Raw genomic sequence first — 14,389 nt, 5'->3', positions numbered from 1 at the left:
TGCTCTGTGACCTATGTATTATTGTGTCATTTAATTTTAAAGTGTTTGGAGATTGTACTAGTATCATTCTCTTACTGTTCCTCATTTAATTTTATTGTGGTTAGGGAACAAACTATATGATTTCAATTCTTCTAGGTTTGTTAAGATTTGTGTCTCAGGATATGTTCTCTTAAGTGAATGTTCTGTGTGTGTGCTTAAAAAGGGTTATGTATTTTGTTGTCCATGTATTTTGCTGTTGTTGGGTGAAGTGTTCTATAAATGTCCATTAAATCCAGTTCATTGATGGTATTCAATTGTTGTATATCCTTGCTGATTTTCTGTCTGCTTCTATCTCTTTCTAGGAGGATAGTGTTGGTATTTCCAAGTACAATTATGGATTTCTCCATTTCTTTTGGCTCTATCAGTTTTATTTTTTTTTAATATCAGTGCTTTTGGTCATTAAAAAAATTATGGTTGACTATAGAGTGGCATTAAGTATATTCGTGAGACTGTGTAACCATCATTGTTATCCATCTCCAGAACTTTGTCATCATCCTAAACAAAAATTCTGTACCCATTAAACATTACTCTCCTTTTCTCTTCCCTTTGGCCCCTAGTAACCTCAAATTTACTTTCTGTTTCTGTGAATTTGCCTATTCAAGATACCTTATATAAGTATAATCATATAATATTTGACCTTTTGTGTCTGGCTTATTCCACTTAGCATAAGTTTTTTAATTTTTAATTAAAATTTTTTTTAAGCATAAGGTTTTTAAGCTTGTTCTATGTTGGAGCATGTTTCAAGATTTTATTCCTTTTAAAGGCTTAATAATATTCCATTATATGTATATCCCACATTTTGTTCATTTATTTCTCCTTTTTTGTACCTTTGGCTATTGTGATTGTGTTGCTCTGAGTGTCTGGGTCCACGCTTTCATTTTTTTGTTTTTGTTTTTGTTTGTTTGACTATATATCTAGGAGTGGAATTGCTGGATCATATGGTAATTATGAGGAATTTGAGGAACTGTCAAACTGTTTTCTACAGCAGCTGCATGATTTTTACATTCCCACCAGATAGGCACAAGGGTTTCAGTTTCTCCACTTTTTTTTTTGGCCAACCCTGGTTATTTTCTGGTTTTCTTTCTTTGATTGTTTGAAGCCATCCTTGTGTGTATGAAGTGGTATCACACTGTGGTTTTGATTTGCACTTCCCTAATAGAAAAGATGTTGAGCATTTTTTTATGTGTGTATTGACCATTTGTATATCTTCTTTGAGGAAATGTTGATTAAGTCCTTTGCCCCTTTTTGAATTTTTTCTTGAATTGTAGGAGTTCTTGATGTATTGTGGATATTAATCCCTTATCAGGTATATGATTTACAGCTATTTTTTTCCCCATTCTGTGCTTGTCTTTTCATTTTGTTGATAGTGTCCTTTGATGCACGCAAGTTTTTAATTTTGAGTAAGTCTACTTTATTTTTTCTTATGTTGTCTATGCTTTTGGTGTTATATATATTCAAGAAATCTGTTGTTATGTAGATTTCACCCAGTGTTTTCTTCTAAAAGTTTTATAGTTTTAGCTTTTATGTTTTGGTCTTTGATCCACTCTAAGTTAATTTTTGTATATGGTATAAGGTAATGATCCAATTTGGTTGCTTTGCAGTTTTCCCAGCACCTTTTGTAGAAAAGATTGTTCTTTCCCCATTGAATGGTGTTGGCACTTATCAAAAATCACTTTACTGTATAGGTAATGGCTTATTTCTGGGCTCTCCATTCTGTTTCATTGGTCTGTATGCCAGTATTTCATTGGTACTTTATGCCAGGACCATGCTGTTGTGATTACTGTAGCTTCGTAGTGTAGTAGGCTTTGAATTAGGAATTGTGAGTTTTCCAGTTTTGTTCTCTGTTTCAAGATTATTTTGTTTATTTGGGGTCACTTGAGATTCCATGTACATTTTAGGATGGGTTTGTCAGTTCTTGTTTCATAGATTTTGAAGCTCTTTTTTTTTTTCCTTTTTTTAAGATATGTGCACATTTAGGGTTGCTTTGTCATCTTGATGAATTGGCCAAGGGCATTATACAGTATGCCCCCTTTATCCTTCTTTTTCTTTGCTCTGAAGTCTGTTTTGTCTGATTTTAGTGTAGGTGCTTCATTTTTCATTTATTTTGTAAAAATTTTATTAGGTTTATTTTGGGAGAGCATGCATGTGAATGGGGGGAGGGGCAGAGAGAGAGGGAGAGAGAGTATCTTATGCAGACTCCGCGCCTAGCACAGAGCCCAATGCGGGGCTTGATTCCATGAACTTTGAGTTCAGACTCAAGAGCCAAAATCAAGAGTCAGACTAAGTGTTAAGTACTGACTGAGCCACCCAGAGGCTCCTTGCTTTTTATTTAATAGTGTTTGCATACTGTAACTTTTCCATTCTTTTAATTGAAAAAAAATTAAAAATTGAAATAATTATTGTAGGAATTTGCCAATGTCATGGGTTTTGTTTATTGAGGTTATATAAGAAGTCAATATTCTAGTTCCTTTCCCTTTCCATATAAAATTTAGAATAGTCTTGTCTATGTCAGCAAAAACATCTTGCTTGGACTTTAATAGGAATTGTATTTAACCTGTCATCAATTTTTGGAGAATTGGCAGTTTTGCTATATTTAGTCTTCCAATCAATGAAAATGGTATGTCTAGATATTTATTTACATTTTCTTTGATTTCATTTATTAGCATTTTCAGTATATAAGTCTTTGACATGTTTTGTTAGATTTATATCTTTTACTTTTAACCCACATGTCTCATTATGTGTATAGTGAGTTTCTTGGGTGCCGTGTATAGATGCATTTAAAAAAAAATGCTTGAGTCAATCTGTCTTTTAATTGATATATTTAGATCATTTATTTTTACTCCAATTTTTGACGTACGTAGATTTGAGTCTTTCATTTTCTTGTTGGCTTTTGTTTGTTCTGTTATTCCTCTATTGTGCTTTTCCTGCCTTTTTTGGGAGTATATGAACATTTTTTAATATTCCACTTTATTTATTTTGAATTTGACTTTATTTCTTTATATAGTTTCTTTTTAGTGGCTGCTGTAGGTTTTACCATAAACATACTTAATTCTTTGCAGGCTACTTTAGAATCAAAATGTAACCATTTTTAATTGGAATGTAGAAACCTGTTGTTTAGTTTTCAAATGCTTAAGAGATTTTTCTAGTTATTTACATCTAGGTTATTCTTATTGGCTTCTAGTTTCTGTTGGTTTCTAAGAAGCTTAATTTGATTATGTTCAGAGAACATATTCTATGATTTCAATTTTTTTATATAGGTAAGAAATATTTTATGATTAAATATTTTAAATATGACTGTATTCTGTTGTGGTTTTCTAGTAAGTGTCAGTTTGATCTAGTTCATTGATGGTTTTATTAGTTTCTTTTAAAGTTTTACTTTTTTTTATCTCTCTTTGTTCTATGTTATTAGGATAATTTTGCTGTCTTCAACTATATTTTTGGATTTATCTGTTTCTTTCATTTCTGCCAGTTTTTACTGCCGTGTGTTTTGTGGTTCTGTTGTTAGGTACATATCATTCAACATTGTTCTGTCTTCTTGTGAATTGACCCTTTTATCATTGTATAATGTCTCTGTTTAGCCCTGGTAATTTCCTGTCTCTGAAGTTTGCTTTGTTTGATATTAATATAGCCATTTTCTATTCCTTTACTTAAACTTTTTTAATCTTTATATTTAAGGTAGATTTCTTGTTGATACCATATAGTTAGATTTTGGTTTTCATACCTCCTGACAATTTCTACTTTTTGTTAGTATGTTTAGACCATTTACATTTAATTTAATTATTTATAAGTTAGATTTATTTCTACCATTGTGAGGTTTTGTTTGCTCTCTTTTTTTATTCCTTTATCTTTTCCTGACTTCTTTTGGGTTGTTTGAATAATTTTTAGTACTCCATCTTAACTTACTGAGTTGTCTCTTTGTGTAGTTTTTTAGTGGTTGCTTTAGAGATTAAATACACCTAACCTTTTATTATTTACTTACAGTTATTTGTAACTGTTCAAGTAGATTATGATCCTCACTGTTATCTATTAGTGTGCATTAATAATTTTGAGAGTGAAAAGATTATAAACGTTGTATCTTTTTATTTGTGGCACAATGAGATTGGGACCTAAAATGAGAGAGAAGATTGGAAGCTGATAGTGTATAAACTAGACAACCATGAAAGTACATTTGTATTGGGGACAATTAGAGGTATGAATAAGTAATAATTTAAGGCATCTTCATAATTCATAATGGTGAATCTTTTCTGTGAAACAGTCCAAGAACTGAATGTGTGAATTCATTTTAGGTTGTTTTGTTTCTTCAATAGAGTTTTGCTTGGTCATCTTGTTCTGAGTGGTCCATTGGCCTCCGTGTCCCTTTTGTGGTAGATATCTGCTCAATGACTTTTGAGCAGCTGGACCTCCTACTACGGCAAGTGAGTGAGGGGATGGATGGCACTGCTGACTGGCCTCCACCTCAAGAGAAAGAATGTATGGCTGTGGCAACACTGAATCTTCTACGACTTCAGGTATTAATGATTTCCTTTCCTCTCCCTCCCTTTGTAAGTGTCTTAGGTATTTGTAATAATGTTTGTGTATATTGAAGGGTATGCATTTTAGCCTGTTAATTGAACTGCTAATGAAAAATGTAAAGTATTTAAAGTGTTTAGATTATTTAGATTAGATTATTTAGATTATGATGGAATGTAATATGTAGGAGGCTTAAAAAAATCAGTCTAGGGGCGCCTGGGTGGCTCAGTCGGTTAAGCATCCGACTTCAGCTCAGGTCACGATCTCGTGGTCTGCGAGTTCGAGCCCCGCATCGGGCTCTGGGGCTGATGGCTCAGAGCCTGGAGCCTGCTTCCGATTCTGTGTCTCCCTCTCGCTCTGCCCCTCTCCCATTCATGCTGTGTCTCTCTCTGTCTCAAAAATAAATAAATGTTAGAAAAAAATTAAAAAAAAAATCAGTCTAGTTATATTTGTTCTGGAAGTCAGTCTTGGCATGCAGGGTGAGAGTATATATGGATTGTTTTATTTCTGCAATAATCAGCTTGTTTGCATTCATCATGGAATCACTCTTGAATTTACTGTTGTATGTGGAGAAACAACTGAGTGAGATAGTGGATAACTGAGAGACCAGTTGGTGTGCTAGCCAGTCTCTCCTCTGGAGTATGAAAGCTCAACTCTGTAAGCTTGTCTCCCTTCACTTTGTCACAGGGAAGGTTAAGGTGAAAGGTCAAAATAAGAAAACCTACAAACATATTTTTCTTCCCTTTTTTTTTTCTTTTTTTGTTTGCTTCTTTGTTTCTTTTTTAAAGAAAAACTATAGCTGAAATCTTTGGTCATCATATTTCTCTTGGCAATAAAATCCTATGACTGAATGTCAAGAAACTAGTTTTTCTCAACAAAATAATTTTTCCCTTTATTTTTTTTATTATTTTTTTTACACTTTTATTTTTTATTTTTATTTTTTTAATTTTTCCCTTTATAATACAAGGATTTCTATGTAACCCATCATGTCCCCCTCTTCTTCTGTCCCCTTCTTGCCTTGGTTCTTTAAAAGGCACACAGCTTATGGTAAGTGATGAATCACAGGAATCTAGTCCCGAAGCCAAGAGTACACTGTATACACTGTATGTTAGCTAACTTGACAATAAATTATTAAAAAAAATAAAAAATAAAAAGCACACAGCTGAATTTAGTGTTTAGTTGCATTAATCAAATTAGCAGAAGTTTGGAGAGTACTTCTCTTTCCCAAAAATCGTCTAAAGGAGCTCATTTATTAGGGCCTCTGTGGTTCCCTTCCGTGATTCCACCCAGTTGTTGATTCCCATGGTTTGTAGCAATGTTGCTATTCTGGTCAGTGCTATGGAGAAAGACCTCATACATGTTGTTTTAGGTTCAATTCCTTTTGGCCTACATTTACCTGGTGACATATGTTTTTCTGTTGCTTTATTCTGTTTTTTTTAGGTCCTTATGTTTTAATTGCATCATTTTAAAAATTCACTTACAGAGCTTGATTATTTTTTTTTATTTTTAAAAATTTTTATTTTATTTTATTTTTTTTTAACGTTTATTTATTTTTGAGACGGAGAGAGACAGAGCATGAACGGGGGAGGGTCAGAGAGAGGGAGACACAGAATCTGAAGCAGGCTCCAGGTTCTGAGCTGTCAGCACAGAGCCCGATGCGGGGCTCGAACTCACAGACCGCAAGATCATGACCTGAGCTGAAGTCGGCCACTTAACCGACTGAGCCACCCAGGCGCCCCAAAGCTTGATTCTTAAAAAGAATCCAATTTGAGGATCTTTATTCATTAGGTGAATTTAATTTTTTTATAGTTTTTGTGATTGCTAATGTATTTGAATTTAGGTCTTCTGATAAGTTTTATGTAAGTTTATTCTTCATTTTATTATTTCTCTCTTCTTTTAAATGTTTGTGTATTTTTGAGAGAGACAGAATGTGAGCAGGGGAGGGGGCAGAGAGAGAGGGAGACACAGAATCCAAAGTAGGCTCTAGGCTCTGAGCTGCCAGCACAGAGCCCGATGTGGGGTTTGAACTCACAAGCCGCATGGTCATGACCTGAGCCAAAGTCAGACACTTAACTGAGCCACCCGGGCGCCCCTATTATTTATCTCTTGATCAAGTTTCGAAAACAATTTTTTTAAGTTTATTTATTTGTTTTGAGAGCAAGAGCAAGAGGGGAAGAGGCAGAGAGAGAGGGAGAGAGAGAATCCCAAGCAGGCTCTTTGCTGTCAGTGTGGAGCCCCATACAGGGATTGAACCCACGAACTATGAGATCATGACCTGAGCCGAAACCAAGAGTTGGATGTTCAACTGACTGAGCCATCCAGGCACCCCTCCAAAACAGTTTTTTCTTTCATGATACCTTTAATTGTTCCTAAATTTTTAAATCTGATTTCTGGATATTAATCATGTCACAAAAAAATTAAATATTTGTTAATTCCACAAAATGTTAAGTAACTAGTCCTTCTCTTCCTGAAAAATATAGGGGCTATAGGATGCATTACCCTAAGCTCCCCTTTCCACCTTTTGTGTTTTAATTGTCAGGTAGTCTGTTATTACATTGGATCCAATGCACACTTTTTTGTGTATGTGCCCCTAAAAGAAAAATCCTCCCATTTGTGATGTGTAAGATAAATTTCTGATTTAAGACATGAAAAGAAATGCCTGTTAGGATTGGTGAAATAATTATTTTTATATTGTTACAAAAATAATAATCATTTTTCACTTTTCTTTGAATTATTATAATCATAACTGTCATTTTAATTTTTTAATTAAAATTCTTTTTAAGTTTATTTATTTTGAGAGAGACAGCACAAAATTGGGGAGACTGCCAGCAGAGAGAGAGGGAGAGAGAGAATCCCAAGTAGCCTCCATGCTGTCAACACAGAGCATGATGTGGGGCTTGAACCCATGAAACTGTGAGATCATGACCTGAACTGAAAGCAAGAATCAGGCACTTAACGGACTGTGCCACCCAGGCGCCCCATTATAATCGTCATTTTTAAAGAGACCATGCTTACTTTGATGTAGCCTTTTTTTCTTTTTTTTTTAACCAATTTGTTTTGTCATTGTTGCTTATATCTTCTCCCTCCTGGGTACCTCCTTCAGTAAGTTTCTTCATCAAGGTCTGTGAGTTGTAAAGTCTGAAAACTGTTTGCTTGAATGTTTCTTAGGGTAGTTTAACAGGGCTTAGCTTTCTAGGTTACATGTTATTTTATCAACAGTTTGAAGATGTTTTGTCTTCCAGTCTTTATTTTTGCTGATGAAAATTGTTTTATTGATGTAATTGTTTATTTGTAGTTAAGGTGTCTTTCTTTTTGGTAGCCTTTCAGATGTTCTTTTGTTTTGTAATTTTAATATATTATGTCTAGGTGAGGATTTATATTTGTATATGTAACTTGAGGTTATGATTCTCATTACATGTTTTGTTAAGTTTTGAAAAAATAGTCACCATTTAACCATTGAAATTAACTCTTTTTTTAATCTACTTTATCTACTTCTCAGTGTATGTTGAACTTCTCTTGTCTTCCTAAGTATCACAACTTGTTTGATATTTTAAAAATCTTTTTATCTTTTATGATGTTCATTTTCTGTCTTTTCCATTCTGCCTTCTGGTTTTTCATTCAATGCTCTCTTTCAGTTCCCAAATCCTTTCTTTAGATGAATGTTCCATATTTTTGAATTGTCCATTATAAAATAATTACTTGTATGATCATTGCATTCCATGCATTAACTCATTAAATCAGTGTGCCACTCATCTGAGAGTTAGGACCTGTGATGTATATTGCATAAATGAGGACACAGAGAGAGGTTCAGGAATGTGGCCCAGATCAGGTACCCATGGCCTCAAGGTTTAGGGCTGGAACCTGGGCCCAGGCTTTTCACACTTCTGCCTTGAGGTTTTTATTCTTGTAGCTGTTTTTTTTCATTTTTAGAATTTATATTTGGGTCTTTTTCAAAGCTTTCATTTTGTTCATTATATTCTTCTGGGTTCTGTTCCTTCCTTGATCTCTAAGAACATTTTCTTTTTTTATGGATTCATTCCATTGTTTTTATTGCTGCCTAGGGGTATGAATTTTGCCTCTTGTAAGAGCTCTGTTTTTTGATTCTACCTTGTGGTGACCTAGTATGGCTTGTCCTTTCTGACTGCAACTTTCACTTTCAGGGGAGGGTTTGCTAGGGGTATCCCCTTGCCTTTGGCTATGATGATGTCCCCAGAGGGCAGTTTTGTATTTGTGTCTCTTAAGTGTCATGAGTTTCTCAGGCTCCAGATGAGTTTTGGTTTTCAGTTCTTGACTTGTGATATGTGTACCTCGATGGTTGGTGTAAACTTGATTTTACATCTGTTCACAGGACAGATTTTACATCTGTCAGGTCTCTGATTTATTGTGGGGTCTCTTTCTACCAAAAGCTTTTATGGACAGTGTTGTTTTCAGGCCCTGGCTGGCAATAGATGGTGATCTTCAGTGGCTCCCAAACTTCTGCAGGAAGCTCAGGTTCAGTGGGCTGTCATGGGCAGCTGGGATCTCATGCCCCAAGGCCTTGATCTATTCTTAGAGTCCAGAACCTCTTGGCTCCTGCTGGTGTATCTCTGTGAGTTCTGGTTTGGCCCTTGAGGAACTTCCTTGTATACTCTCAGCTTGGCTATATAATCTTTTTTTAAAAAACATTTTTTAAATGTTTATTTATTTTTGAGAGAGAGCATGAGAGGGGCAGAGAGAGAAGGGAACAGAGGATATGAAGCAGGCTCTGCATTGACAGCAGTGAGCCCAATGTGGGGCTTGAGCTCACAAGCTGCAATACCATGACCTGAGCTGAAGTCAGGTGCTCAACTGACTGAGCCACCCAGGCACCCCTATATTTTTTTAACAGCTTTCGGGTTGTATTATATTCGCTATTTCTCTGTGTTTGGTGCAGATGACTGGTGGTGGGGTGGAGGTTGCTGTTTCCACTTGATTTTATTTCTTTTAATGTTTACTTATTTTTGAAAGAGAGAGAGAGATAGAACATAAGTGGGAGAGGGGCAGAGAGAGAGGGATACACAGAATCCGAAGCAGGCTCCAGACTCTGAGCTGTCAGCACAGAGTCCGATGTGGAGCTCAAACTCACAAATCGTGAGATCATGACCTGAGCCAAAGTCGAGTGTATAACCGACTGAGCCACCCAGGTGCCCCTGTTTCCACATGATTTAACCTCTCCATTGGTCTTGAGCTCTTCCATATATGTATTTATAGTGGGTTTAAAAAATTCCTCTTAAAAATACCTTACTGTGGACTCTCACCTAGTATGAGTAAAAGTTTTTAGTCTAGTTAAAAAAATTCATATAGCAGAGCTTTTTTCTTTATTATTTGAATAAAACTCAATAACAATAAAACTCTTGTTATTTAATCTTTAACAAGATTTGAAATACACTTGTTTTTAGGACTTCTAAATTAAAATTCTTTTTCTCCTTTCAGTTGCATGCTGCCATTAGTCACCAGGTTGACCCAGAATTCCTTGGTTTAGGTCTGGGCAGCGTCCTCCTCAACAGCCTGAAACAGACTGTGGTGTCTCTGGCCAGCAGTGCAGGTGTGCTGAGCACCGTGCAGGCAGCTGCCCAGGCTGTGCTGCAGAGTGGGTGGTCCGTGCTTCTGCCCACTGCTGAGGAAAGGGCCCGGGCGCTCTCTGCTCTCCTGCCCTGTGCAGGTGGGTTTGGGGATGGGGTGGAGTGGTGGGTGCACAAGAGGGTGCCAAGGGGCATTGGCACTTACCTCACATTGTCAAAAACACTTTCCTTTCCAGTTTCAGGCAATGAAGTAAACATAAGTCCAGGTCGTCGATTCATGATTGATCTTCTGGTGGGCAGCTTGATGGCCGATGGAGGCTTAGAGTCGGCCTTAAATGCAGCCATTACTGCAGAAATCCAGGTATGGTTCTAGGAGTATGTATGTGAGCTGACAGAGGCAAGTTTTACCTATCAGTGAGCTGAGATTGAAACACTGTACTCAGGTGAAGAAATAACATTTTGTAAGAATTATTGAAAAACTGAAACATTAAATGGTTAGTAACATCCAAATATTTTCTGTAATTAAAGCTTTTTTATCTAACTAGTTAAAAAACTTGAGATATTAAGTATGATAAAATATACTCACTTTTATCTACTTAAATGAATGTGACAGATACCCTGATCATATTATGAATCATTTCCATCACCCTAGAAAGTGTCATTGTGCCTCTTTGCACTCCAGGACTCCCATCCTCCCTCAGATTAAATTAGTCTTGCCAGTTCTGATTGCCACATAAATGGAATCATATAGTATGTACTATTTTATGTCTGCTTTATTTTACATTGATAATTTTCAGACTCATCTGTTGTTTTTACCATTGAGTATTTCATTGTATGATTATGGCACTGTTTGTTTATTCATTGTCCTGTTGATAGACATTTGATTAAAATTTTTGATTCTGTAAAGCTGCTTTGATCATGCTGTATACAAGTCCTTTAGTGAACATGTGTTTTTCTCTTGCGTAAATACTTGGAAGTAGAATTTGCTAGGTCTTTTGGTGACTTGTGTTTTTACAGTTTCCTAAAGTGGCTGTGGCATTTAATTTGAACCAGCCAATATGAGAGTTCTAGTTCTAGCTCTTCTTGACCTCAGTGACATGAGGCATGTCATTCTTCATAAATTTAGCTATTCTGGGGGAGGGAAGTGTGGTTTTAATTTGCATTTGTATGTACTTATTGGTCATTCATAGCTTCTTTTGTTGCTTTTATTGTTGCAATAGTTTTTTATCTAAAAACTAACACTGATAAAATTAGATGAAGTAAATACATTGAAAATATCTTGAAAGCATACTTAAGAAGTACTTTGATTAAATTGAAAAAAAAATAGGGGCGCCTGGGTGGCTCAGTCGGTTATGTGTCCAACTTCAGCTCAGGTCACAATCTCATGGTTCGTGAGTTCAAGCCCTGTGCCAGGTTCTGTGCTGACAGCTCAGAGCCTGGAGCCTGCTTCTAATTCTACTTCTCCCTCTCTCGCTGTCCCTCCACTGTTCATGCTTTGTCTCTCAAAAATAAATAAAAACATTAAAAAAAAATTTAAATTGAAAAAAATAGAAGAAATCGTATAAATAACATTAGGAACAACTACAGTTCTTTGTATAGCTATTATTTTCCAGGTACTATGCTGTGTACTTTATTTTGATTTTCTCTTTTAACTTTGTCAATGGTGTTGGGTGGAAAAAGTGGCTTAAAATTCCATTTTATAGATGTGGACATAAGTACCACAAAAGTGTAGTGATTTGCTAAGGTGTTAGGACTAGTGAGTGGTAGGTTTGCTGATTCCAAGCCTCTTCCTTTTCTTCCTCTTCCCCACACAGCTCTGTGTGACAGCTTACCTGATGGGAGCCATGACAGAGAACAGACAGAGGAAGTCCACGAGTGGGCCAGATATGACCCAAGCAGTATTTTTAGAACCTATTAATTTAGTTAGCAAATGTTTATTCCTCACTTCCTGCTGGACAGAGGGAGGGACCTTTAAGGAGGTATTGGAGGCAGGGTATTGCAGAGGTAGAGAGGCTACAGAGATACATAGATTGTGATTTATATAATCATTAAGCCTAAAAGATAACTAACAGGCCATTCATTTTAAAACAAAATTGTTATAAAGCTACAGAAAGACGTAAACAAAAACCTCATATTTAAGAATTATTAGTATGCCAATATTGTTAATATTTTTGTTTTATTGTCTGACTTTTGAGGATGCAAATGTTTACTAATGATGTGATTATGGGGCTAGAATTAATTTCAGTGGTGTGTTAATTTGCATCTTTTTTACTCATCAGGTTGCCATGTTTTCTGTTGTATATTTTACCGTCCATTTGTTCTGTTGTTTTGGAGAAGTCTGTCATATGAAAAGGGAATTCCTTCATATTCCTTTTTATTTTTTATAAATAATCTATTTACCTTTTAGGTTTTAGATATTTTTACTACAATTATTAATTATATTCTTTTTAAAAATGTAATTTATTTTGATAGAGAGTGTGCATGAGTGGGGGAAAGGGCAGAGAGAGAGGAGAGAGAAAATCCCGAGCAGGCTCCAAGCTGTTAGTGCAGAACCCAGTGCAGGGCTTGATTCCATGAACTGTGAGATCATGACCTGAGCCAAAATCAGAAGTTGGATGATTAACTGACTAAGCCACCTGGGAGCCTCTAAGTATATTTTATGGATTATAAGTAATTGAATAGAGTATAAGAATGATTATTAGGAAAGAGTTTTAGAAATGAAATTGTGCTGGGTTAAAAGGATGCACATTATTCGTTTTTCTGATTTATGTTGCTTTCTTATCCTTAACAGTGGGTAGTCACTGAGGCTGAGTCTTCATCCCTATACCCCTCAAAGATTGGGATGGATTGTTGGTGTTTAGACTGTTCTTGTTTTTGCCATTAGAAAATGCCCAGAAGGAAAGAACTTTCTTGCTTTTTCACCATAAATTTGGTTACTAGAACAATGCTTGGTATATAGTAAGTCCTCAGGAATATTGGTTGTGTTTGGCAAAGATACCTTCTATTTTTGTTTTTTGCCTTTTTGTTTCTTTTTTTTTTTAAATAATAGCTTTATTGAGATCTAATTCACATACTATAAAATTCACTCTTTTACAGTGTATAATTCAGTGGTATACTCACAGAGTTGTGCAACCATCATCACCAGTGATTTCAGAACCTTTTCATTACTTCAAAAAGAAACTCTGTGCCCCTTAACAGTCACACCCCCTATTCCCTACTTGTCTCAACCATTGACAACTGCTAATCTACTTTCTGTCTCCTGAAGAATTTCTAGCTCTGGACATTTCATATAAATGGATTTATACAATACGTGACCTTTTGTGTCTGGCTTTTCACTTAGCCTAGTGTTTTCAAAGTTTATTCATGTCATACTTAATTTTTTAAAATTGCTAAATAATATTCCATTGTATGGCATAGCACATTTTGTTGATACATTCATCAGCCAATGGACATTTAGTTGTTGCTATTTTTAAGTTATGAATAATGCTGTTACGAACATTTGTGTATAGGTTTTTGTTTGGACAGGCTTTTTTTTTCTTATGGGTGTATGCCTAGGAGTGGATTTGTTTTGTTTTATAGTATCTCTGTGTTTAATGTTTTGAAGAATGGCCAGATTTTTTTCTTAAGTGGCTGTGCCACTTTATATTCCCAGTAGCAATGTATGAGGGTTCTGATTTCTCTACATCCTTGTCAATGCTTGCTACTGTCCAACTTTTCTTTTATAGCTATCCTAACAGATGTGAATTTCCCTGATGACTAATGATGCCTAACATCTTTTCATGTGCTTATGAGCCACTTATATATCATCTTTGAAGATACTTCTATTCAAATCCTTTGCTTATTTTTAAGTTGGTTATTTTTTAATTGTTGAGTTGTAAGAATTCTTTCTGTATTCTGAACACATGTTTCTTATCAGATACATGACTTGGGAATATATCCTCTTATTCTTGAGTTCTTGCTTCATGTTTGCAAAATAGACTGTGTGTGTATGGGGCAGATCACATTAAGTATTTCTTAGATCCAGTAGCAGGAGAAAAGATTTTAGGGACTTTACAGAAGGAACCTGGAGAACGTTAGCAATGGCAGCCTGGGTAATGGATTTATAGGACAAATAGTCTGTTTAGAAACTGAGCACCTGAGCAGTGGGGTTTTCGACAGTGGATGTGGGCCAGTGTCACCAGGTGGTTTTGTGAGTTAGTGCACAGAAGCTGGGACATCTGCTGTGAGATCAGGGCTCAGCTCAGGGTGTATTCACACTTGGTACTAAGATAACTGGTAACCAGTTTCTGTTTTATGAATTA

The 14,389-nt window shown here is 35.7% G+C and overlaps 1 protein-coding gene across 5 annotated transcripts in view; it reads left to right on the top strand.

The window, feature by feature from the left end:
* Positions 1–14,389, top strand: part of HERC2 (HECT and RLD domain containing E3 ubiquitin protein ligase 2) — a 268,052-nt gene that overhangs the window by 90,588 nt on the left and 163,075 nt on the right. For all 5 annotated transcript variants that reach the window (XM_019438147.2, XM_019438149.2, XM_019438148.2 and 2 more), the window contains 3 exons: positions 4,347–4,547; positions 10,000–10,228; positions 10,325–10,449. In XM_019438147.2, the coding sequence (XP_019293692.2) occupies positions 4,347–4,547; positions 10,000–10,228; positions 10,325–10,449 (555 nt within the window). The remainder of the gene's footprint in view (positions 1–4,346; positions 4,548–9,999; positions 10,229–10,324; positions 10,450–14,389) is intronic.

The sequence above is a fragment of the Panthera pardus genome, unplaced genomic scaffold (assembly GCF_024362965.1).
Source record: "Panthera pardus isolate Hobbes unplaced genomic scaffold, ASM2436296v1 HiC_scaffold_24, whole genome shotgun sequence".
NCBI lineage: Eukaryota > Metazoa > Chordata > Mammalia > Carnivora > Felidae > Panthera > Panthera pardus.
Note: the sequence above shows the minus strand (reverse complement) of the source record. Positions and strands in the feature narration are given on the sequence as shown.